The sequence below is a fragment of the Lates calcarifer genome, linkage group LG13 (assembly GCF_001640805.2).
Source record: "Lates calcarifer isolate ASB-BC8 linkage group LG13, TLL_Latcal_v3, whole genome shotgun sequence".
Classification (NCBI taxonomy): Eukaryota; Metazoa; Chordata; class Actinopteri; family Centropomidae; genus Lates; species Lates calcarifer.
Genome location: NC_066845.1, coordinates 7,294,790 through 7,319,691, shown reverse-complemented (window position 1 = coordinate 7,319,691; position 24,902 = coordinate 7,294,790). Strand labels below are relative to the sequence as shown.

The following is a 24,902-nucleotide window of genomic DNA, read 5'->3' as shown; positions in this document are numbered from 1 at the left end:
GCCTGACATCGATTACCTAGCAAGTACACTGGTGCTGATGATGGCATAGACGTGAAATCAAAGTGGATGAAGCGGCGCGTGGATTCTGTGATCAAATACAATTTCTGAGGATTCATATGATTATTTGCATCAACAGCCGCCCTCCACAATCACAGACATGTTATGTAGTTTATCCATTTTATTCATGGGATCCAGGCTGGTGAATGGACCTTTTACATTTTGGTGCAAAATATTATTCAATAATATGTTGGAGGTCTGGTGCATTTGGTTGATGAAATGTCCACAAATCAGAGGATACATGTTATCTGTATTCTACTCATGTTCATCCCATCCTATGTTTTTGCACCACACTCAGTTTGGAGCACTAGCACCCTCAGGTGGACATTTTGGATATCATTCACACAGCACAGTAACAGTGACAAACATGTTGTGCCTTTCAAACCAAGTTTAACAAAGTGTATATTGTATTGCAGTTGGACACTGACATGTAACTGTTTAGTGGTGTGAGTGGAAAGGTTGCAGAGGTGGCAGGTGTGTGTTCTGCTTTGAAGAGGCAGATATACTGTGATGGCCTATGAACTATTAGAAAGATTACAGCATTACCCTGTTTACTGTAGGTGCTACATTAAAACAGTCTGACAGTAAGTGATACTCAATAGAAAGTGTTCAGAGAGCACATTCCTCCATCACAGCTGCCCAGTTGCAGCACATGTAAATATTAAGAAATTTGTCTGTATCTATATCAATATAAGAATGGAGCCATACACTGCTGATGAGAAAACAGTGTTAACAATTCTTAACAAAAACCTTTTTAAAGGATCCTGAGAAGAAACTAATCACTTGTTATTGGCAAATGGTCAAACATTCCAGCAAATTTTATTAAACTCTGTTAAGTGCTGACAAACAAACGACCAGACAAACAGACTAAAGTGCCAATCTCTTTACCCAGTTACATATTCCACATGAGCCCCAAGGATCAGGTAACGCAGATAATTACAGTGTTTTAGACTACCTGTGAGGTGTATAGCACAAAAGTAAATGTGTGCCTAAAGCTCACTGGCTGACTCAGACACCCACAGAATGATGTTAGAGCAGCCTTGAACTGGATACCTATGGATTGATTTTTTTTTTAACAAACAAAAGTATAACACAACATGTGAATCTAACTGCAACCCCACAGGGCAAGTGGAACAGAACTACTGCATACAAACAAAAACACTGAACTCACAGTCCCCCTGCAGCAAGCTACAATGGGGGTTTGTTAGTGCTGGCGTGGAAGTAAAATTATCTGTAATGGAAGAGCTACCGCCAGAGGCATATCTTAGATACTGGTGCATGATGGTATTTTATTGTCAGCAATATGGCAAAGACTCAGACTGTACTGGCAGCGCCAGAACAAATACTGCAGGGGCTAAATGATGTAGAAATCATCCACACATCTTGCTTAGTCAGAGTCCCTGTCATCCCTGTAATGTTCAAAAACATCTTCCAAAAGCATTACTGCTGATCTTGTAATTGACTGAAACCAGCAATTTCCCTAGTGTGTTCACAATCACCTGCTTTTTCAGAGGTTTTCCTTTAAGCATCACATTTTTATTCATTTCTATTCTCAGAAAAGTATCTGAAGGTTTTAGTGCTGCTGAGAATGATAGATCATGGGTAACAAAATAACCCAGATAATGTGACTTATTACACTGTCATGTTCGGTACATTTCTCAGGTGTGAGCGCACGGTGCCGATGTCATACGCAAAAGTCTCGTCAAGACCCGAGCCGACAGATGATTGGTGTGGCCAGTTGGGGAACGGAAAACGACAAGCAATGACACGTGCATCATCAGGAAGCTCTTTCAACAGCTTCTCACCCAGCACACCCATCTGTCAACCAGTCAGAGAGGGCTAAATGAGTGGCTTAGCAATGAAGTGCTATGTATGCTATATCACTTGTAGAGGATGAAAACATCTATAGGCGGGGAAGGAAAGGATTCCTCACAGAAGGAAAACTCACCACTCCTGGGGCAAGGAAAGCTGTCACATTGTTATAGGAAGACAAATCGGTCTATGAACGAAGAGAGACACAAACATGGTCATGTAACAATCCTCATCAGGTTTAAGGACAATACTACTTCTGGTTAAGGTCTCACTTTCCAGAAGTCTTTTTTAACAAAGGTCGCCTGGCAAGGGGGCACTCCTGTCCAGAGAGCCTTGCTCCTTGCATAGGCCACCAAAATGGAGTTAATCTCAAAGCCTGCGCACTGGAAACCAGCAGAGGAGGCAGCAAACACCTGGGAATCAAATAGGATTGTGTAAAATACAAGCCTAAGGGACAACAGAGCATTTACACATTTACACTCCATTTACACAGTTTTGCAGTCAGACTCACACTCTTGTTTACACTTAAATACAGTTTTGTTTTTCTAAGACAGTTGCAGCTCACTAACCAGTCTTCCATCTCCTGATCCCAGATCTGCTAAGCGACCTGTTCGTCCCTGAAGGAGCTTCATGGTGTTCAGTGTCTGATCTTTACTGGAGGGCAAATAAGGAACCTGGACCACGGTACAAACACACAGTAAGTCAACACATGTGACAGGTAGAACAATGATTATTGTTACTGTTAACAAGACTTCCTTGCTATCAAGTTGGCAAAGTTAGGAACATGAGATGAAGTCCCTTTGATCTATCTTACCTAGTCCCCTATTGTAGATAAGCCTTTATTAAATTCTACTCCAAAAAAAATCATAGCCCAAAACAAATTCCCTCCTTTTCATGTGAAAACATCTCTGAATATGATTCATATTAAATTCAGCTGTTCCAGTCTCCTGAGTGCTGTGACTATAACCTTGAATTTGATCTCCCACTCACTGTCAATGGAATTGTTCCGCAATACTTGTCTGAATGATAGATACAGCAAGGCTCTCTCTTCTCTCTAGCTGTGGTAAACTGGGTTTAAACTGTGATACTGTTTAATGTCACTTATCTCCTGGCATAATATGTTCTATGCTGGCACAATAAACAAAGCATCATATCATTATTCCAAAAAAAACACCCAAGTCAGAGACGTGTTAATAAGTACAAAGGCAAATACATTTTGATCATTTTTTTTAAGCATTAGCTTTAGAACAGCTTTTTATTGCTTTAAAATATCTGATTCTCCATGCAACAACAAATGTCTTCATCATTACCTAACGTCTGATAATCTGCTCCTGATCATCATGTTTTCTTGTTCATCTTGTACTGACAGTGAAGAAAAATTGTGCATGATCCATTATTCTACAACAATGGATCTCTACACAAAAAGCACTTCAGATTAATGTACTGTAGAAGATGGTGCAGTTTTCCATAAGACATAATGACAATTATAGACTTACCATATTCTTCTTTTCCCACATTTGTTGATAGCATGGAGCACTATGCTCCAAAATAAGTAAATTATTGTTATGTGCAAGTTAGGTTCAGTCTCAGCTTCTTCTCTTTGATTTCACGCAAACATGCAGCATTTGATATTTGGAAGGGTGGAAAGAAGGCAAAGCAAGCAGGTGAAAAACAAAACAAAAAGGAAGCCTCAAGCACCTTGAGCCTCCACGGGACTTTACGAAATCCGGGCGTTACAAAGAGACTCCACACTCCATACAACCCTGTGAGCAGAGCACCCGTGCAGGCCGACACCACAGGATGGGGTCTGCTGGTAGGAAGGACCCTGCCACAGTCTTGCAGAATCACCTCAATGGAGTCCTCCATTGCAAACTGTCACCAGTATGGTTGAAAATATAGCAAGTGAGGGGAGATATTACTGCAGATATACTGGATTATTGAGTTTATATATGATTAAGAATTTTGACATAGGTTATTTATATGCTTGTTATTTTTTGATGAATGAGTTGTTCTCATTGATGGCAGTTGATCTTGTTGGTTGTGATCAACCAATCAGAGCTAGCAGGTTTGCTACCTAGCTACATTCATAAAAACAATAGCAACAGAAAAAAAATGGATGAGATTGATCAGATGTAAAGTTTTGTTGTATGTTGTTTTACAGGAATACAAAGTATTACATGAACATATCTCTCTCATTAAAGAGTAAATGGTAAATGATAAATGGACTGCAGGTCACATTCACCCCACACACACACACACATATATATATATATATATATATATATATATATATATATATATACATATATATATGCACACACACACCACATTCGCACACAATCACACAACAATGGTATGTCACTGGGCGTCATTTAGGGCTCAGAATCTGGATACTTTGACACATTGATTGGAGATGTTAACTGCTCTTGGCAGCTGCTACTGAGAACAACATTATATGAGTGAATGAATATATGAATGAATGACTGAAGTGAAACAAAATACTGGCCATAATATTGGTCAGGCCAAATTATCTGTCTGGGCCCTATGATGTTTCAGGGATACACAAGTCATACTGTGGTATTTTTCAGTTTGGTAAAGAAACCAATGACCAGTTAAGAATAGCTTTCCTAATGTGTATGTATACATAAGGTCTTCAAAGAATCCACTCTATAAAAGTAATTCACTAAAAACTTGAAGTTATAATACAAATGCCATAACCAATATTAACTGCTGAATTTCATTTGGAAAACAGACACATTAAAACAGGTTATGGTCGAGGAATAAAAATAACTTTGTAAATAGACACAGCTCATTCCAATATCAAGAGGTCAGAAGGGTTATATGGTCATAAAGCAGCAGTTATTTGATTACTGCTAATATTGCTTGGTTAATCATTAGCACGAGGCAGCCTTAGAGAGCTGCCAGGACCACAGTATCATGACCAGAGCACCTCATTCCAACGGCAGGTGGTGCTACAGTGGTTTTGTCGTTCGCGAAAACCTTCTAGAAAAGTTTAGTTTACCACGCTTGGGGTCATGTACTGACTCTGCCTGAAACAATAACTCGGTTTATCGACCAAACCAAAAGATTTTTTGCTCGCATTCTCGAAAAGAGGAGTTTTACCAGTATAAATCACCGCACAGCAACAGTCACATACATGCCAACAGATATTTAGGATGTTTGATTCTGGACGAACTCGGTGCAAAATACTCGAAAGTAAACGAACGAATGAATCACTAACTTTGTTGGGAGCACGATACGCACATTTATCGAGCAGCATTGGCGTATTTGTGGAGTTAAAACATAAAAATCTTTTAAATTTGTAGAGACAGAAATGTTTGTGCAGCCTACCTGACCCGCCCCCTCGTCTGCTGCGCACTCAGCTTGCCTGGCTGCACGCGCAGATCCTCCCGTCAAAGGGCAGTCAGTCATCAGCAAGTCCCGCCCTATAACTTTATACACAGCCTATCAAATGCCTGCTATGGCTGATACAACGTCGGACAGCTACCGCCTGGATTTCTATCTGAGTTTGGTCCAGTTATGTAATATCTGTTGTGTCTGGCGCACAACAACTTAGCGCATGTTGGACTATTATAAGCATTGTTGGCTTCAGGTGCAAGATGAGTAACAGGTGTTGGTTAAAGCTGGTTATTTAAAGACTACAAATACAGGAAAACAACCTCACTGTTGCTGATACTGGTCCTCACTTCCTTATTACAATATTACAGTTTTGCATTTGCACCTCTCACATTAATTATACAGGTCTTATAATGCGCTCTAAAAGAGAGGGCCGATGAGATTACAATTGCAAAGATGCCAGGATTTTTTTTCTTCCCCACTTCCGCCGCGGCGCCATCCCGCACTTGCTCCCATTGAAAGGCCAATAATAATAATATTCATCAGCACTTCAGGCCTCTCTTGTTTGCTCAGTCGCTTGTTCTCTGAAGCGGAGCTGGATGCATTGGGGGTGGGGAGGTGGGGGGCGGCGGCAGCAAGACCGATCGAGAGTGACGCAAAAGGAGAGGCTATTATATTTGCTTCCTGAGAAAAAAAAATTATGCTGTCCAGCTGGGAGTTTATTTGCTACTGGAGTGGATTTTAAAACAAACAGGTGAAATATTGCTTAGGGCAAAATGGATTTGTATGGGAAGGTAAGACGCATGGTTTTTACTTTAAGGCTATGAATAAAGGGAGAGCATCAAAATACATATACCGTCATATACAGCCATTTATAGAGACTGAACACTGAGACACGCTCTCTATCTGAACAAAGGTTTCCAAGCTTTTTCCGTCCTATTTAGTCTCACTAGTGCACGATGGGGACCGTGTCTGCGGTCTGGTGCTTGTTTAAAAACCGAACTACAAAGAGTATTTTTTTTTTTACAGTAAATCACACAGATGTTGACAGCTGTGCTGCGCTGCATGCTGAGTAATGTAGTCGCCTCTACTTTTGATGTCGCCCTCCGCCTTTGCGCTGACACCGTGCGAAGACTACAACCCCCATATTCGTGACCCCCTCCCCTTCCCTTCACGGTGACGTCAGAGACACTCAACTGAACGCACTTTCCTTTTTTCTTTTTTTTTTTTCGCTCGTGCTCATCTCATGCGAGCCAGCCTCGTCAGCTCAGGGGCGCGTGCCAGATCCGAAGCGGAGGGGACAGCTCCCAGGTGCTGAAATTGGTCGGCGCTCCAAAGAGAGAGAGAGAGAGAGAGAGAGAGAGAGAGAGAGAGACAGAGGAGGGTTAAAGAAGATCAACGCCTGCATTAGACACAAATATTTAAAAACCGTATTCTGCAAAACAGGGGGCAGACACAGATAGAACCGAGGCCTTCAATACAGGTTTGTTAACACAACGTCCTCAACGCGGTTTTTTTGGTAGTTTTAATTTATTAATAGTTCTGTGCAAGAATTTCATTAATAGATGAAATGACCTCCTGCCCAGATTCGCTTGTCTAACATCATTCGGCATGCAGCTCCTGTGTAATTTTGTATCAGATCGACTGGTTTTATCGTGGTGTGTGTGTGTGTGTGTAAAATGCCAGCAACGCACTGATATTTTGAAAGCGGTGTCCTTGCAAATACTGCTTCAATGGGTGTTTTTTTCATACACGGAAGCGAACAGAAATCCAATGCAGGATGTGCAGGATGGAGGTCCGGTCTTTTATTACCGCATAGGCTACAGGGAAAGATTAGCTTTCACATGTTTGGCATGAAAGCGCAGTGGCTTTTGTCAAAACAATCACCTTGGAGCAAAGATGACTGTGCTCTTGTCATCCTGCGCGTAGTACTCTCGTCCTCTCAGGTCGTTGGCTGCTGACAGCTTGCACGGAAATGCTTTATATAGATGCGATGTAAAGGTGAAAGATTCTTTATATTAGCATGCCCTTTGTATATCAGTAAGCTGCAGCAGCTTTAATATGGATGAAGATTTAATGTCAGGTGAAATTTGACTGTATTTCTTTTAGCAAAGTTTTTCGTGTGTAAAATCAAAACAGCACACCTTGTCCAATAGAAATTGGAATGTAACAGTTGAAACAAAACAGTGAAGTTGTGGGTTTTCTTTGAAAATTAAAAATTGTATTTTGCCCATCACAAAGTAAAGTGTTGAATCTGAATTGTATTTAACCAAATTGTGCTCTTTAAATAGCCTAATAATGGTAATAACATCAATAATCATAATCCCCTGGTTTCCTTAAAGGAATGGTTTTTAGGGCTTCAGAGAGGACAACTGCAGCTTTTTAAAATCCTGGTTATCCAATACTCATCAATACAACAGCTTGCTGTGTTGGTCATGCTGGGTTCCCTGACGCAGCCTTCTGTCACCTTTGATCTGCGGCCTGTACAACAAGCTCTTGCTGTACTTTGCGTGCAACATCTAGCCCCTTGAATGTGGACTCGTTTTTTTGTGCATCACTGCTCTGAACAGGTTCACATTAAGTCAAGGTAAAGCTCTTGACGCTTTCTTTTCAGCATCTCTTTTTTGATTTGTTTTTGCAGATGGCTGCCACTCAGGATGTGAAAGGGAAGGGAGAGGGAGGGGACCAAAACTTCGACTACATGTTCAAGCTGCTGATCATCGGCAACAGCAGCGTGGGCAAAACGTCTTTCCTGTTCCGCTACGCTGATGACGCCTTCACCTCGGCCTTCGTCAGCACAGTGGGCATCGACTTCAAAGTGAAGACTGTGTACAAGAACGACAAGAGGATCAAACTGCAGATCTGGGTATGAAATATTCACATCCAGGCATTAAACATTTAGAAGTGAGCCACAAAATGTTTGATCCTTGAACAAGATGAAACAAGTGGAATATAGCTATTATAGAGATCAACACCAGATAATAATGTACTTACTTGCTGTTTACTTTTGAAATGCCTGCTAGCACCATAAATTTGTCTATTCAGACATAGGATTTGCATATGACCTAATGTCAGCAATTTATAGAAGACAGAGAACACATTTCTGGGCTACAAAGCAGCAACGTACAGCAAGCCACAGCCACGATTTCCTTTCATGTCACAGTTTCCTCTTTGTCATGCCAATCATGCACAACTTTCCATTTAATTCAGTTAAATCCAGAACATTTACATGTGGCCCCAACATGTTGGAAGGAATCTGTTTTCCGTAGTCCTCCAAGGTCTTCTGGAGGACTACCTAAGCTCTAAGGGGGAGGGGGCTGTTCAGGGACACACTGCCCCCTGGTTTTTCTGGTTCTCTCCATCTTTATGTTCCTGCAGAGTGACTCCTGTCTATAAAAAGCTGTCAATCTCAGCCCAGAGCCCACTTTTTCCTGACCTCTGCCCATATCTTTCTCTGTTGATCAATACATTTCAAGGACTGTGACAGGTTGCGACTCAATGGCTTATGTGCTTGGCCATACAAAAAAGTCCTGCACACATGGGATCATCTGCACATTAATTCAATTTTAGTCAGTGTTTTTTGCTCTTAGGATGGATCAGGCTTGCTTGGTATGCTTGGACACACTTCCACTTTCATCTCTTGTTACAGAAAAGCTTTACATTATGTTACATACGTTACATATACTTAAGTCAAAGTAGTGAATGTATATCTGAGGGTAATCCTAACTAAGGAAATGTATAATATGGAGTTTGAATCTCATTATGCCACAAAAATATGTTCAGTGATTTGTTCCTTAGTCTTAAAAACATGTTGCTCATCAGCTGCATCCTTAATTAATTGAAGAAAGCTTCGGGAAAGGCTCTATTGTGTTGTATCGGTTTAACACTCTACGATGTAAGGACGGAGACAGATGGAAGTCTCAACATTACCAACAGGAGACTAGTAAGTGTTAGTTTGGCACAGTGGGGAAGAACAGAGAAGCAACACCTTCCTCAGAATGTGTGGGAAACTGAAGAATGTCTGAGGCTGTTTAATTAGGAGTTCATCTGAGCCGTGGAGGCAGATTGTCTCATAATACCGCTGAGATAGCGGGGGGATAGATATGTAGAAGTTCCTTTCTTTCTGTCTATTTCTGTATCCTTTTTCCTGTCAGTATTTCTTCTCTCTTTCTTCCTGCACTTCACCAAATGCCAACTGTCCTTCAGAGGTTTTGCTCTCCCTCAGCATAATAGTTGTCTTTTTTGCCACTATTAGCCATCCCCAGACATTTAATCACATAAAGAGATAAAGACGGAGCGCTCCAGCAGGATGTGAAAACTGAGTTTGAACAGTCAAATGACTGGCTAATCGGGATAATGTGTTTTCATCATTAGCAAAGACAAGCATATTCAGAGAGGAAAAGGATTGCCCTTGCATCCAGCTAATTGGTCTGTCTCTTTTAATTGGGCTCAGACAGAGCTGAGACTTACAGTAAGTGACCATTTAAGGTGACGGCTATTGGATAATGTCATAGTGGTGGTCACACCATTAATCTGCTGAGAGATAAAAGCGTCATAATGCATCATGGAGTTGTCCCTGTTATTGTATCAAGCTGAAATGAATGAAACACAGTGCAGCATGTTGCCAAGATGAACCCTGCGAAAAACTGAATGAAGGAGAGTTCTGGCAAGTGCCCGCCTTCGCTCACTATCTCTCAACTCGAGATAGTCAGCTCCTTGGATTGATTTCTGGTGAGCTGTGGACTACAAGCAAAGCTTTTCAAGGAGCTCCAATTCTCGGGACTCAGCAGATTTTTCTGTTTCCTGTCCTGCTCCGTCTTTTTGACTGAGAACAAGCAAAGCGACTCACTAAAATAGCCTGGAAATGCAAAGGTCATTGTCAAGCACTTAGCCAAGAATCAATAGGCTACTAAAATGTCCAAGAGTTACAATTCAGACTAGAAAAAATATAGATTAAATAGATTATTAGGTCATTCAGATGGCTTTAGCATACTGTATCATGACTTGGTAGATCCACAGTAGCAGGTAAAAACATTAATTCATCATTCTCTTCTACGCTGCTCAGAATGTCACTCCACAAAAGATGCTATTTATACAATGCTCACTTGCTGCTGACATTAAATTTGCACACATTCACAAATGCGTTTTTTGTGTGTGCATGCGTGTTATTGTGAACTGACAAAAGGTCCTAGCTGTGGTGTGTGTGGAAGCTTGGCAGGCTCTGAGCTCTGTCTCTGTGGAGTGAAGGTCAGAGCTGTCCTCTGGCTATAACAGGCACACTGTTGCAGCCATGTGCAGACTGACAGAAAGTAAAAACCACTGTGGCAAATACAATCCAATGCTGCCTGTTGGGCCTCTGTTTAACAAGAGCCAAGTAGGGCTGCCAGGAGTCCTCCATCATGATTCACAGAAGCCTGCAAACACACTTGTTGTGGGCAGAACGGGAGCACAGTAAACATGCAGTGTAAACAGGAGGGACATCATTGGGAGTTGTTATTATATAACTTATCATAAAGGCACAGATCTACACATCACTGCCCCAAATGCGTTTTCTCTCGATCCTCATGAACACACTCACAATGGAAGAGCTTCATCTGTCTGTATTGGGGTCCATTAGCATTTTCATTGACATCTCGTAGCAATGCAATGGGCGTTTGTTTCCAGGGTAATCTGTGTACAATGTACTACCCCTCGAATGCTGTGTAATCACTTGCTTGCTTCGCCTTTGAGCAATTTGTTCAGCCTTATCATGAACAGCAAGCAGTTTCCTCAGTGTTTAAATCATTTTACTTCTATTTTTAGCCTCTTTTCTGAAGAAACGCGAGTCATAAGCTGAGCTCTGAGTACTGCACCACAGAGTGTTTAACACAGCTGAGCGATTATTTTATCGAAGGGAGGAAAGAATCTATAACGTCAGCCAAAACTGAATCGCTGTTTTTGGCACCTTATCAATGCAAAGCCAGTGGGGCAATTAGCATAATAATTATTTCCACATCATGGACACAATAAATGAAACAATAAGTGAATGTAGATCTGGAAATGTGGATGTAAAATCCGAAATGCTGCCCTATTTAAACCAAAGGAGTCTCTTGGTGAATGTATAAATAGCTGCATATTAATAATGTACATCTCTGCTCAGTTACCATTATGGATTCGGCATATGTGCGCAGTGCAGGCTCATGTGGATGCAGTGCAGGGTCATGTGGAGCCTGACAGTGTAAATATCAGTCAGCTGGCTAACACCCATGCTAAATTGTGTCTTCTGTGTGTAGGACACAGCAGGCCAGGAGCGATACAGGACCATCACCACCGCCTACTACCGTGGGGCTATGGGCTTCATTCTCATGTACGACATCACCAACGAGGAGTCCTTCGGCGCCGTGCAGGACTGGTGAGTCATGTTGGTCCGTTTTTGACAGTTTTGTATGACGGGCCTTTGCATTCTGTGTATGGATTATATTGTCAACATCTTAAAAGAATTTCCTGTTTGTCCCCTTGCTTGCTTGATATTGGACATGGTTTTTCCAAAGCAGCTTGGCTTCTCTATCTCCTAACATCAACAGTCCATTTATCTCTCTCTCCCTCTTTCTAACATTTGACAGGCTTGTTATGTAGTGTGTATGTGCATGTTTGTCAGGCTTGGGGATCAAGGGGAGACTTGTCAAGGTCATGGCTCTGGTCCTTCATGAGTCACACAAGCGTCTGCAGGCTGATCAACAGCAACTCTCAGCCAAGTCCAAACGTTGGTGATGTATGATGATGCATTTATGTCTAAAACAGGACTTGGAAGGCGACGCTCAATCAGCTGCAAGAAACTAGGTTTCTGGGTTAGAATTCTTGCTCTAGAAAACAAGCACATTCTCGTCAGAACAACCAGTGCAGTGTTTCAACAGCTTTGGTGAAACACTGAGAAATTTCAGCCGTGCTGTCAGAGATAAATGTGTGTTTTGGTTTTTTTGGTTTGGTTTTTGGTTTTTGCTGATCTTTCTCCGTATGTGCCCAGCTCTCTGTAGTTTCCCATTTTATTTGCACCCCCCACTGTCCCACAGTTATCTTCCTCTGCCAGCCCAAAGAGATTACAGGGGGTGGGGTGGCACAGAATGAACATTTTTGAGAGGAGGTATTTCTGAATCGTCATGGTAATACTCTCCACGAGCTGTAAGGAAATGATGATATGACTCACACTTGGTAAGCGATGGTGGTATTTTTGCAGGTTACTCTTCACCTGCGTGCCACGTGGCTTGCACTCATTGTTGGACTATGACAGTCACTATTAAGGCCAGTGTCTACTCAGCCCCTGTCACTTAGCAAGCAGTACTTGACAGCTGCTTCAGGAAGCACCTGTCATGGCTAATGGTGCTGCATTTAACTGAACACATTTTTAAAGCCTTTAATTGAGGATGAAGTGTTTAAAATAACACGCAGTTGTGATGCTGCACTCTATTATTAGCATGAATTGTGCTTAAATGCTCAACATTATCAGCCTGATTTGTACTGAAATGACTTTCCCATCATTGTAAGCGAGAAACACAGGGCTTTCTTGTAAAGGGAGTAGCCAGACAGCTATTATTCTTTTAAGGCCTGTCTGACACTTTGATGGAATACTGCAGTCTGAGCACTGTCTGTGATGGGTATCTTAATTAATAGAGCCAAGTGTGTCACTGACAGTGACGATCCCAAAGAGTTACCTGTGAGCTTACTTAGCAGACAGAGCACAAATCCGTCAACAATGTACAAAGGGAGAAGGCTCTCTTTTTACCCTTCATATAACCAGAATCCTTCAGTTTTTTGGTTTTTTTTTGCCTTTGCCACAGGCTTTAATTCCACTCTCTCTTTCCCTTGTTCCTTGTGACAAGGTTGGTAAAAAAAAAGAGGTTGCCGTGGTAACGGCTCCTTTCCCGACTGTGGCTGAATTAAGCTTGTGACGTGCACATTTCCTGCCTGTGACTGAGACACAACAGAGAAATATTGTAATACTGACATCAAATGTGGGACTTGGAAAAAAACCCCATCAAATGAATAGTTTTAGTCACAAACAATTAATTTAATTAAAACAACAATATTAAAGCAGCAAGTTGTTTTAATTACCACAGGTAAATACAGACCCATAATACTCTTATTATTATGTAACCTTGTAAGATGTGATACAAACACAAGTGGTTTTCTGTCAGTGAATATTACCCGCAGTTGGATTCAAAATGACCCACATCTGAACTGCTATAACAAGTCAGAACTGGACAGAGGGAGGAGGAGTGCCAACATCATGCTGCTCTCTCTCTCTCTCTCTTTCTCTCTCTCTCTCTCTCTCTCTCTCTCTCTCTGAATCGTTGTTTCTTCCTTCCTTTCTTGCTGGCTCCTCTTCTACTGTTTTCAGCCTGTGGTATGTTCACTGCCCTACTTTTAGTCAAACTGCAACACCACAGGAGAAAATCTGCTCCTTAAATTCCTTCCCATATTGTAGGCAGACCACAGAGGTTAGAACAGTGCGAGCACCTCACTGATTCACAGTTAATTTCCCGTAAACATGAATGTTCTGATTGTCCTGTTATCGTACAGAAACATTTGACATGACATGTTGCCCATATGTCTGGCTGTCTGCCTAATAACTTGTGTAGCCAACAGGCTGTTGGTACCTTGCACAGTTAGTAATTTACCATTCAGAGGTCAGCAGGAGCCAAAGAGCCAAAAGGCAATGAAAGTGAAAAGTGGCTTATTTAAGATAAGTTCTGTTATGTGTGACAAACATCAAATAGCTACAAAATAGTAAATAATAACCTACATCAGAGCAATAGTAACTGCATAATTTCAGTACAGAGCAGCAGTTGACCCACTTTTCCACTGCTGCTGTCAGTGACTCAAATGTTATGTGACGCCAAATGAAAGGCGATGTAATCACTGCCCATGACCAGGTCCAAATGGCAAATGATCTTTACATCATGTCCTTCCCTCTGCCATATTTCATGTCAGTTTCTAAAGGATCCCATCCAATAAAAAAGTAGCACAAAAACAATTCTGACACTTTCTCATAAAACAGAACAACAGCGTTGATTTTGACTTTTTGTATTTGTTTCTGATTATGTGCAGGTCGACCCAGATAAAAACCTACTCGTGGGATAATGCACAGGTGGTGCTGGCTGGGAATAAATGTGATATGGAAGAGGAGAGAGTGGTCTCGGTGGATAGTGGCAGACTGCTGGCAGAACAGTTGGGTAAGAACAACATTCACCCCTCTGTGTATTTCAAATGGGGTGACAGCAGCATTATGTTGCTGTTATGTAAAAATATGACCTTTTTTCCATTTTCACTTGCTGTTTGGTATTTTGAGAAATATTTCCATGCTATGAAGAAACAGTTTTGCAACAGTAACAATAACTGTAAAAATGACAGAAATGTTTATCTTACTCTCACTACTTGGCCTTTTCCTGTTCTCATGTCACTTGTTCTTCCTCTTCCCAAGGTTTTGAGTTCTTTGAGACAAGCGCCAAGGACAACATCAACGTGAAGCAGACCTTTGAACGCCTCGTCGACCTAATTTGCGACAAGATGTCCGAGAGCCTGGACACTGATCCGGCAGTCACCACGGGAGCCCCCACCGCCAAACTCACAGACAGCGCCCCGCCCCTCCAGCAGCCCGGATGCAACTGTTAGTGACGGACGTCGGGAAGCAAAGGGAGGGCAGCACAGCTTCCTGTAAGGTGGTAGAGTGTGCAGAGTTTTGTTCTCCCTCAGCGTTGTCACTCATGCTAGTGCTGCTTTCTCTGGACTACAGTTCAAACCCTGTTTAGTAGTAGAAATACAAAAATGCTGTCGTATTATCTCTCAACTTTATCACCTTATATCAAGAGCAAATAACCAGACAAACAGACATGGCTATTGTAAAATGTGTAACATTACAGGATATCTAGAATATAGAGACACCATATTGTCAATCTATGGCAAGTTAGCATGGTTATAAACCAAGTATGTTTGATAAGGCTGGAAATAGTCCATAGTCATACTGTACAGTTAATCCCGAAAACCTTTAAAATCTTTAAGACCTATAATGATTATAAAATGAGGGATAGCGTCAATGAGTGCTTTATAATTCTTTTATTTTAATTTTTTGTACAGTATTTTTTTTTTTTTATAGGTTTATTCTGTCTCCTAAAGCTGCCAGATCTATGATTTAGTGTGCTATAGGATGTAGCGGATTTCTTTTGTGTAATGAGCGTATGGTGCTGTAAGTGAGTGTGGGTTTGCATGAGTGTGAGTGTCATGTCTGAGTCACAAATGAGTGAAACTTTGTCATCTAAAAAAAATCATCTACCTTGGATAAAAAAGTGGCCTTTTAGCATCTCCAACACGGCCTCTGTAAGTCCCTCTGTTACTTTTTGGAATGAATCCAGTGTGTATAATGTCGATGTGAGTACTATTCCTCGTTTTGCTGTCCGTAGATGTGTGATTTCTCTGATAAGTGAAGCAACTCTTTCTGTGTGCTTAACCTCTAAGATGACCCTTTATAGTTTGATGCGATGAGCATGCTGCCAAAAAGCCAATCATATGTGCTGTTTTATCTAAAGATAAGGCCTTACCCCAAAAACCTAACCATCCTCGACTCCACGTGATAGCAACGACCCCGCATTTCATCAAATAAAAATCTCATACTGACAAGACACAGTACAGTGTACGATATACAAATCAGCTCTGGCATGGAATAAACAGCCATATAGAAAAAGTATTATTTCGTTTTTGAGTCAGCATGCTTCATGTTTGTGCTATAAAATTAAGTCCCTCCTGAAAGAAAGAAAGATCTCAGTAAGCTGCTTAGAAAACATCATACAGACACAGTGGTTTAAAATGGAAAGCAGGCATATACAGTACTGTAGTGGTCTTAATAACTTAAGTCCATATAGTAGTAAAAGTTGTAGCTCATTTTAAAATCCAGAAAGCCTCACAGTTCTGCAATTCATTGAAAAAAAAATGTGCCAAAACATTACAGTTCTTTTAGCATCGTCAGTTGTTTGTTGCATAGTTGAGTAAAAGCTCCAAAAAATTGCATGAAATCAGTCCTGACTTGTCTATGTAGATTTATATGATAAGATAGTGTATATATATATCACTCTATGTTACAGATTTAGGAGCATTGTCATAGCACTTGCTGTGAGATGCAATGGGCCAATAAGTGCAATATTTTATGAATTAAACCCTGTACATAGTTTCTCCTGTCCTCGAGTACAATGACTCTGTCTGCAGTATGTGAGTGACAGTGTGGTCAGAATGGCTCTGAAACTGACGTACAGTCTCTTAAGAAAAGGAGTGTGTGCTTCACTCAGTAACTGCAGCCACTGAATGTGCGACTTGATGTGTGTGTGTGTGTGTGTGTGTGTGTGTGTGTGTGCGCGTGTGTGTGTCTGTGTACCCGCTATACTGAAGAGACAAATTACCTAATATATTGTATTGTTTGTGTATACCTTTTGTACAAATGTATTCACGTACTAAATGCTGTTCCTGCTAACTGTTGAGTGTTGGTTGAACTTGTATTATTATGTCAAAATGCAGTGTTGTTGTGAAAGATAGTCAGGGAGATAACTTAGTCCATGCCATATGCCATACTGATGTAATTCCAAAAAATAGAAGGGATACACATAAACTAGTTCAGAGATCCTGCGCATATGTGTGTACACGTGCTTTGTGCGTGTGCATCTGTGTATGTGTGATGATATTATTAATTTTACGCTAATAGCCATGAAATAAATTATTGTAATGACCTAAAGTCAAGATTCATTTCATAGAGTAATAGTTACTGTGGCTGTTCTACAGTCACTCTGGTCAAATCTCATTTTAGAACACTATGACTTTACATATAACTGAATATATTTGTTTCTTGGAGTGCAAGCAAAATAAGAAGTATGTTTTTGAGATTATAGGAAATAAATCAAATTCTATCAGTGGGCCTCTGTGTTCTCTCTCACTCTGCTGACTATATAGAGGCATGAATAAAGGATTCAGGAGCTGCTGCCCTCTAATCAGGATCTTCTGTCTCAGTAGCCTCAGTCTGTTCTGTTGATGCAGCACAGAGGCTTTGTTCCATTTCTGGGCATTTGACACCACCTAGTGTTACAAAGACATGTCTGCACCAAGATATGGGACGTTGTGGTTGTGGTGATGGATGAACATTACTTTATGTTTACTTCAGTTTCAGTGGCAAATGTTTGATTTTTTACTCTCAACTCTCATTTTCTACTACTCAACACTATTTAATGCTATGACATTTAGCTTCACCTCAACAGCTTCATTACAATGCTACTTACTTACCCAAGTGCTGTAATTTTGAGGCACATGCACAGTACCTCACTTGAGTATTTCAGTTTTATACTACTTTATACTTCCACAACTCTGTTTCAGCGGCAATTTTTACCACACAACATTTATCTGAAAACTACTTGTTCTTTGAAGATTTACCTATAAAATGTGATCAGCTTAAAAAATATGATGTATTCTTATATGTTAAACTACCCAATGGTAATAAGAGTGGCTTCGCCTCCTAGCACCTACAATATGAAAAATGCTGCTTACACAGCAAAGCATCAGTAATAATGATCTACTATCTAATAAGGCCAGTCTGCTGCAGTGTTTTGTCACTTATTTTCCCGCTGATACTGCTGTAGTTTGACTGAAGTAACACTTTAATGCAATTCCTTCTCTCATAACTGGGTATTTTTACATAATGATATTATTACTTTTACTATTCATAAAGGATTTCAGATACAGCCATGGTCTACTATGGTGAAATTAGCTAAATCTTGAAGACAAACAAACCAATTATTAAATGACGACTTCACAACTAAGGCATATCTTTTAGGGAGTGTGCAACTGCCTTCATTTGTATTGGTTATTCTGTCTCTATACAAAGTGGTTATGCAATATGAATTGCTGGTAGATATTGTATACACACACACACACACACACACACACACACACACACATATATATATATATATATATATATATATGAATGACTCTGTTAAAGGAACAGTATTTAGAGAAGAGTAACTACAAACCACACCCACTGTTTTAGGTGTGAGACATGTCTCACAGCTACAGTAGTCTGTGGGGCAAGGCTAAAATGCCAAATATAGAAACTGCCATCAGAATTTTAAAAACCTCCATTCAGACTGTCATCTCCTTGACTGTATATTAGCCTCTGTAACAATGAAAACAAGAAACCAGTAAGTAGGCAGAATCAACCCATGCTTTTATTTAATCCATTGCATATAAAAACTTTTTTTTCATTCTTTTTATTTGTTTTTTACATAAAGTTGTATGATCTACAGTGCTATCCAATAGACTGCAATTAACAAGGAATCCATTAAAATAACATTTTAATTGTCCTGTGAAACTTCCAGACAAGTTGGCATTCTAAAGACATAACCCAAAAAATAATTGTCCTGAAGACCTTTTTTTAAAGTTACAGTTTGTGTTTTCCTTTCATACCATAAAAAAATAGAACACATAATGAGAAAAGAACCCACTGTTTCCATTGGTCCAGGGCTGTTTAGAATCTACAGTATGTGTGTCAAAATAAGAGTCCCCGTTTTGGGGACAATGATATCACTCACCCCAAACCCTAATCCCCCCCCCCACCCCCCTTCACTACAGAAATATACTAAACCCTTCTCCTGTCCAGGCAGAAAGATGTCAGTGGTTTTGGATATTGCAAGTAATGTGAGTGGAAGTGTGGGCCGAGCATAGATAAGCAACACACTGTCAGTGTTTCAGCCATAATTAATGCAGCAGTGGCTGAACATGCAGATGTGTCTCAAAGCCTCTGTGCTTCGTAGGCCACGGTCGAACACCAACTACACACTCCTGTCGCGCCCCATTCAGTGTTTGTAGCTGTGATACAACCAGGCAGATGTAGACGACACTGCAGCAACTCCACACACACACAGAGGCAAAGTTACTCCCTGTATCGTTTAAATCCAGCGGGTTGAGTCACGTCTTTGAGTGTAGTGGAGGGGCGCGAAGAAAGTGCAAGTTGCTCAGACCAGGTCTACGGCAAATGTGACTCTTGGACATCCGGCTATAGGCCACGCATCACTCAAGTAGTAAATCTGTGACTTGCAGTTGACCTGAATCTCCACAAATCTCTGCACTGATGACATATTTTCTACCCAGTGCCACATTTTTGATGCAAATCGTGTTTGGCTGTGATAGTAAAAAGGCAACTTTTTTCACAACAGGAGATCAGGACAACCCAAGCCAAGAGATTCACTAATGCAGCAAAAGAGAACTAGGAAAAAAAAAAAAAATCAAAGGCTAAAGTAAATGACATGCGTTGAATTTAAGGCACAGCCCATGGGCCAAGGAACAGTTTCTTTTTAAAAAACAATTTGGCTTTCCCCCTCTCTTCACTGAGCTAGTTCTCAGATAAGCAACATGTCGATGGATCATTTTTACACTGAAGCTCATGTGTAATAAACATTCTCTCAACAAGAGGTACGTAATACAGCCACACCATCACCAAAAGGGATGATAAGAATCAACCATTTACAACAAACGGCATTATGATAGTAATAACATTAATAATTATATATTATATACAGCACAATAAATATATGTTTGTAAACAGCGATAAAACCAGAAAATCTTATTACAGGTAAGGGCATTGGGTGAGGATGAAAAAAAGAGAAAAAAAATCTTGGCACAAAATGAAAGATTAAATAAAAAGTTCTGAAATGACACAAACAAGCACTCTTTAAAAAAGCAGTGTGCAGTATTTCAAGTGTTTTTTTTTTCCTTTTCTTTTTTTTTTCCTTTTGTTGATTTTCTATATTTTATGTACACAGAGAGAAAAAAAAGTATATTTGGGTATTTTAACTGACAAGCCTGTACTGTGGTCTATGCTACAGTGAAATATTTACTGTACCACCTTTATACTGCAAAAAGAATTCAACAAATAGAAAAATATTCCAATAAATAATAGCATCAGGTGTAAAGTGAAAAATGATAGAAACATGGGAAAAAGGAAGAGACTCTTGGCCGAGGTGTAAGACAGCATCGTTCAAGCCTAAGTATGCATGAGTGAGTGTTTTGGCGAGTTTAAACACATTAAAAATATCAAAGTGGTGATATATGAATATATCAGTGCATTAGAGTATCTACGTAGACGATAGTCTCATCTGATGACTATGTAATGGAGCTGATTGTCTTGTCGAAAACAAAGACAGCAACTGGGTTTAATATTGTGATGGCAAAATGATGAAAAATAAATTCATAGAGATAAACAGAAAATGAAGTAGCTGAAGACAAACAGGTATGCAGCTGTTTGATGTGTAAATCAAATAAAATGTGCAAGAAAAATAAAATGAAAGAACAATGAAGGCTTTCATAACATTGGTATAAAATCACCCAGTAATTTTTAACACCATTACTATTTCTGTATACTCGGAGCACTAATCAGGCGTCTAAAAAAGGTGCTTTTTGTATCAACTACAAAGCATTGCATTGTCTCAGAATGTGTTCAAAGAACTGCAGGCAACAATAATAAAAAATTAAAGGCGTCATCCACGTCACAAACAATTTCAATGAGAGTAAAGCATAAGACTTCAGGTTTCTGCTTCCTTCTCAGTGAAAACTCTCACCAAAAATAATAGGCATTATGAATGAATTCCAGATTTCAACTCACAGGACTAACCAAATATGAGTATAGTGGCATGGGAATAGTAGTATAAATGCTATTGGAGCAAGTGCAAACACCTCAGAACACTCCTAATGTAACCCAGCTGTAAAGATACCCCCTTCAAAACACCGAATACCTGTGAATCATTTTCTCCCCATTGGTTTCCAAAAATTGTCTCATCTTCTTTGCTAACAAAAGAAAGCCTGGGATTGCAAAAGTAAATTCTAGAAAATATCTGAATCTTACATACAGTACAATACAAAAATTAAAGAGGTCTAGGACAGCATCATGGCTGTTTAGATTTGAGCTTTGTGTCAGTCAGGTTTTCAAGGAAGACTTCCACATCAGAGATGTGTCTCGAAAAGCTCCCCAGTGTGCTGCAGCGTTCATCTCTGCGGCGTCCCGTTTTCAGCAGAGCGGCAGATTACCGTGTCTCCTAATTTGCAGTGGGGAGGAAATGACCTAACCGAGAGGGAGATTCTCCTTGAACACACCGATAACTGTCTCTGTAGAGTATGGGCACTTGATAAAAACACAGAAACACTGCTAAACTTTCAGGCAAGGCTGAGATGAGGCAGAGGGAGGGAAAATGTGATATTATGTATCATGTGAACAGCACTGAGCAGACTGGGAACTGCTCATCCATGCTCCAAACTTAAGCCTTGTACAGGGGGGGTGTTAGAAGTGAAATAAAGACACACCACTTCAGTACAAATGGGAATGGAAAGGAGTTTTCCTGAGTGCAAAAAAACTTGAAGAAGTACCAGTGGGCGTGTCTGAACAAAGCTGACAGGAGGAGTGGCCAAGGTGGAGAGCAGCGCACGCTTTGGAACCATAAACATAGATGTATAAAAAACACAGACGGACTCCACAAAACCCAAAAAATATTCTATAAATAATCATCTGTCATTACTAAGAAGAACAGTTAATCAGGTGCTGTCCATAAACTGCTATGTGTCGGGGGATTTCTCTTTCTCCTTGTCCTCCTCCTCTGCTACCTCTTCCTCCACTACACACGGTTGTGAGCAGGGCGTCTCCCCCTCTTCCGCTACCACCTCCTCCTCCTCCTCCTCCTCTTCATCCTCCCCCACCTGTTCGTCCAAAGGAATCTCTGTCGATTCAGAGTCCTGCGTGCAGAGTGTTTTAGAGTCAGTACAGCTGTTTTCCTCCTCTTCCTCCTCCTCTTCCTCCTCCTCCTCCGGCTGGCTGCCGCTGTCTTTCTCAGTGTCTGACTCCCCGTCCTCCTCCAGGGTGAGCTCAAACTGGAACTTGTCCCCTCCTGGGGGTCGAGTTCCGTCCTCAGGCCTCGTCCAGCGCAGGGGAGGGACTTTGGGGGATGGTGCTTTGGTACCACTCCCTGTTGTCTTCTAATGTATCCAGGATGTCCTGGGCGTCCGGTTGGACCAGGTCAGCCCACGTCTCCCACAGAGGGTGAACGATATAGTCTATGAAGCCAACCTATAGGATGCGAGGGGAACGACAGCTCATTCATTATGTGTCTAAGCACAGTATGCATTTGCATGTACAGCACATTTGTGCGTCTGCATATATTACCTGGCTCTTTTCCACTGAGGCGTTGTGTTTGTCACACATGGGACTGATCTCCATGCCCCTCTCCCTCTCTCTGTCACCCTGGCTGAAGAACTCCTCCATGATGCGGTCCGTCCACTGCCGGTACAGTTGGAGAGGCTTCGTGGGGTTGCTCAGGTCTGCACAATGCACCATGTTCTGGAGAACCTGATTTTAACAAACAACAAGGTCTAAAACACAGTGCCAGTGCTAAGCCACATGTTTCATGATGGAGGGTTTGGTCACAGTGTCTTTTGCAACAGCAAAATTTCAAGCTGAACTTCAATGCAAGAAATTTGTTCCTTTGACCAACTGCAAACCACACCTTTGAGAGGTTTGAGTTAGTCACATGACCCACAAGTAGTCACCATCAGCATCACCAACACCCAAATAACTTCTCTGTACCACTTCCTGCAGTCACCACACATGAATGCTGTATTTTTCTACAGATGTGAAAACCTTTCAGAAGACTAAGTGTTGCAGAATCTTCCAGAGGAGCAAAGTATTCTTTGGATGTGCATGAAAATCAAAAACATGGTGGTATGGATCTTGTTGGCAGCTTTATTCTGACCTGTATCCTGTCAGAGTAGTTATCCAGCAGCAAGACACCAGAGCTGGTCACCTTCTTGGTTTCCACCATCGTTTTCAGGTCAGCCAGTAGATTCATGTGCTTTGACATGTCTGTTGCTAACACCTTAAGACACGCAGAAGCAAACCATTAGCATTCAGTCTGACAAATACAGGAGGCATTTAAATGAAATCTAATATTTTAAGGGTATATAATGTTCTGTATAGCATGCATAGTGCATTTCACTTAATAATTTCTCTGTTACCTTTCCATGGAACAAAGTAGTTCAGTTAGCATAAACTTCATAGAAGGGACGTAAATCTTTGCACTTACGATGTCAATGACCATCTTTCGCAGTGATTGTCTTTGTTTTTTGGTCAAGTTTTGGAAGATGTCACAGTTCTCCTCTTGTAGGAGCTTGAAACCAACTGCTAGATGGTGGTTCTCCAAAACAGATGAGTCATTGTACATTAACGCTAGCTCTGAATCTGCAGAAGAAGACACAATTGAATGTTTAAGTTTGTGGAATTGTGTTTTTTTCAGATTTTTAAACATCAAACTTGAAATGGTTAGAAAGAAAGAAATTTTGAGTTATTTTGACCATGTTACTTTGTACGTCAATACATATGCAACAATGTGGACCTTTTCAACAAAATGATGTGCTAATTAGAGCTACACAGTTTTAAATGTGCTGCAGTTACACATGAAGCACTTGCTCCACGAGCAGCACCAGCATGTTTTCCACTGAGAGGTTTCCCCACTCTGGGTCATTTGAAGGTCTTCTAGCTGTATTTAGATTTTCCATTAAGACGCATTAGTTTTGGCCACTGTGGAGCAGAGCAGCAGAAAGGAGTAAGGGGATCCTGCTCTGTTGCTCTGTGGCTGACAGAAGATCAGTCTGGTGGCTCCGAACTAGGATGACTCACACTGCCCTTACTGCAGGGATTCCCCATTTGGGCTTATGGGAAGCACAACACATTTTGTGTGTTAAGTGTGTGAGACTGTGCAATGTCTTTTCTGTCGTGATAAAGTATTACTAATACTCTTATGCAACACTCCCATTCGTAACAGTCTCCAGATTGGCTGTTTAAAGCGATACCCAGTGGATATAAACTCTATTTGTTTGTGTTTTCCTCTAAATTGCTAAATTCAGGCGATATCTGTGGCACCTCCAGCCATGAGCGAGTGAGTCAGTCAAAGCAGACATAGCAGGGATTCACTCTCTTGCTTGAGGACACTTCAGTTACCAACACAACACCATAAACCCTGTTTATCTAGTTTAAGACTCAGTTCACCCACTTCCACCACTACTGTTGCTGGTATCTAGTTGAGCAGATAGTTATAGTTAAAATATCGGTCCTTGTGATTTCCCACTCCACTTTGCAATGAAGGTGCACACATCTTTCCAGGGCCATTGTCCTCACTATTTTAGAAAACCAACAGACCTCACTGTCAGTAGTTCACACTTATGTCTGCGGCTAATCCAGATTAACAGGGATACTGATTCTGTAAAGAGATGTTTCTGCAAATTTTGTAATAATAATAATCATTTTTCATGCAGAGAAAACCACAGATAAAATTTGATCCACCTGCATTGTATTCCACCTTGGTTCTAAACCTTTGAACAACCCACTAACTTACTTTTTCAGCAATTTAAAAATATGATGTGCTCAGTGTTGGCCACTTCCCAGTTGGAAGAAACAGCTGAGCCGATCAGAGTTTTGTGGGCAAGATTAAAAAATGTGAACGTCATCATCCCATTCCCGACAGATGACATTGTAAATTCATGCTCATCAATCAAACATAAAGATAACTGCTCCAGACACCCACTACCCTGTCTGTGTCTACTGAAAGGGATATGTCACTGCTGACTGGTCA

The 24,902-nt window shown here is 40.8% G+C and overlaps 3 protein-coding genes across 4 annotated transcripts in view; 1 reads left to right on the top strand and 2 right to left on the bottom strand.

Annotated features, from left to right (window-relative positions):
• Window positions 1-840: 840 nt before the first annotated feature.
• Window positions 841-5,316, bottom strand: si:dkey-190g11.3 (uncharacterized protein LOC567059 homolog). The gene is made up of 6 exons (XM_051075296.1): window positions 5,221-5,316; window positions 3,568-3,741; window positions 2,439-2,543; window positions 2,142-2,282; window positions 2,006-2,056; window positions 841-1,875 (listed from the first exon to the last, which is right to left on the bottom strand). Exons 1-6 carry the CDS (start codon window positions 5,299-5,301, stop codon window positions 1,690-1,692), a joined length of 738 nt encoding a protein of 245 aa, XP_050931253.1. The 5' UTR covers window positions 5,302-5,316; the 3' UTR covers window positions 841-1,689.
• A 536-nt stretch (window positions 5,317-5,852) lies between these two features.
• On the top strand, window positions 5,853-17,153 carry rab3c (RAB3C, member RAS oncogene family). Of its 2 annotated transcripts, none has more exons than XM_018668564.2 (5): window positions 5,853-6,020; window positions 7,868-8,092; window positions 11,499-11,617; window positions 14,311-14,435; window positions 14,684-17,153. In XM_018668564.2, the coding sequence occupies exons 1-5, from the start codon at window positions 6,003-6,005 to the stop codon at window positions 14,872-14,874; spliced, it is 678 nt and encodes a 225-aa protein (XP_018524080.1). In that variant the 5' UTR covers window positions 5,853-6,002; the 3' UTR covers window positions 14,875-17,153. The 2 variants fall into 2 exon arrangements, with proteins under 2 accessions (XP_018524080.1, XP_018524081.1); XM_018668565.2 differs by lacking the exon at window positions 5,853-6,020 and adding an exon at window positions 6,439-6,709.
• A 1,286-nt stretch (window positions 17,154-18,439) lies between these two features.
• The window catches only part of pde4d (phosphodiesterase 4D, cAMP-specific), a 164,232-nt gene continuing 157,769 nt past the window's right edge, over window positions 18,440-24,902 (bottom strand). Inside the window, 5 exon segments of the mRNA XM_018668561.2 lie at window positions 18,440-22,188; window positions 22,190-22,345; window positions 22,442-22,624; window positions 23,028-23,150; window positions 23,358-23,512. Coding sequence (XP_018524077.2) covers window positions 21,838-22,188; window positions 22,190-22,345; window positions 22,442-22,624; window positions 23,028-23,150; window positions 23,358-23,512 — 968 coding nt within the window. The 3' untranslated portion in view covers window positions 18,440-21,837.

Coding starts and splice junctions, on each gene's coding strand:
- si:dkey-190g11.3 (XM_051075296.1), bottom strand. CDS start 5,301: ATGACTGACTGCCCTTTGACGGGAGGATCTGCGCGTGCAGCCAGGCAA. Junction 3,742..5,220: donor CAGACGAGGGGGCGGGTCAG/GTAGGCTGCACA, acceptor TACTGGTGACAG/TTTGCAATGGAGGACTCCAT. Junction 2,283..2,438: donor GATCAGGAGATGGAAGACTG/GTTAGTGAGCTG, acceptor TTTGATTCCCAG/GTGTTTGCTGCCTCCTCTGC.
- rab3c (XM_018668564.2), top strand. Junction 11,618..14,310: donor TTCGGCGCCGTGCAGGACTG/GTGAGTCATGTT, acceptor GATTATGTGCAG/GTCGACCCAGATAAAAACCT. Junction 14,436..14,683: donor ACTGCTGGCAGAACAGTTGG/GTAAGAACAACA, acceptor CCTCTTCCCAAG/GTTTTGAGTTCTTTGAGACA.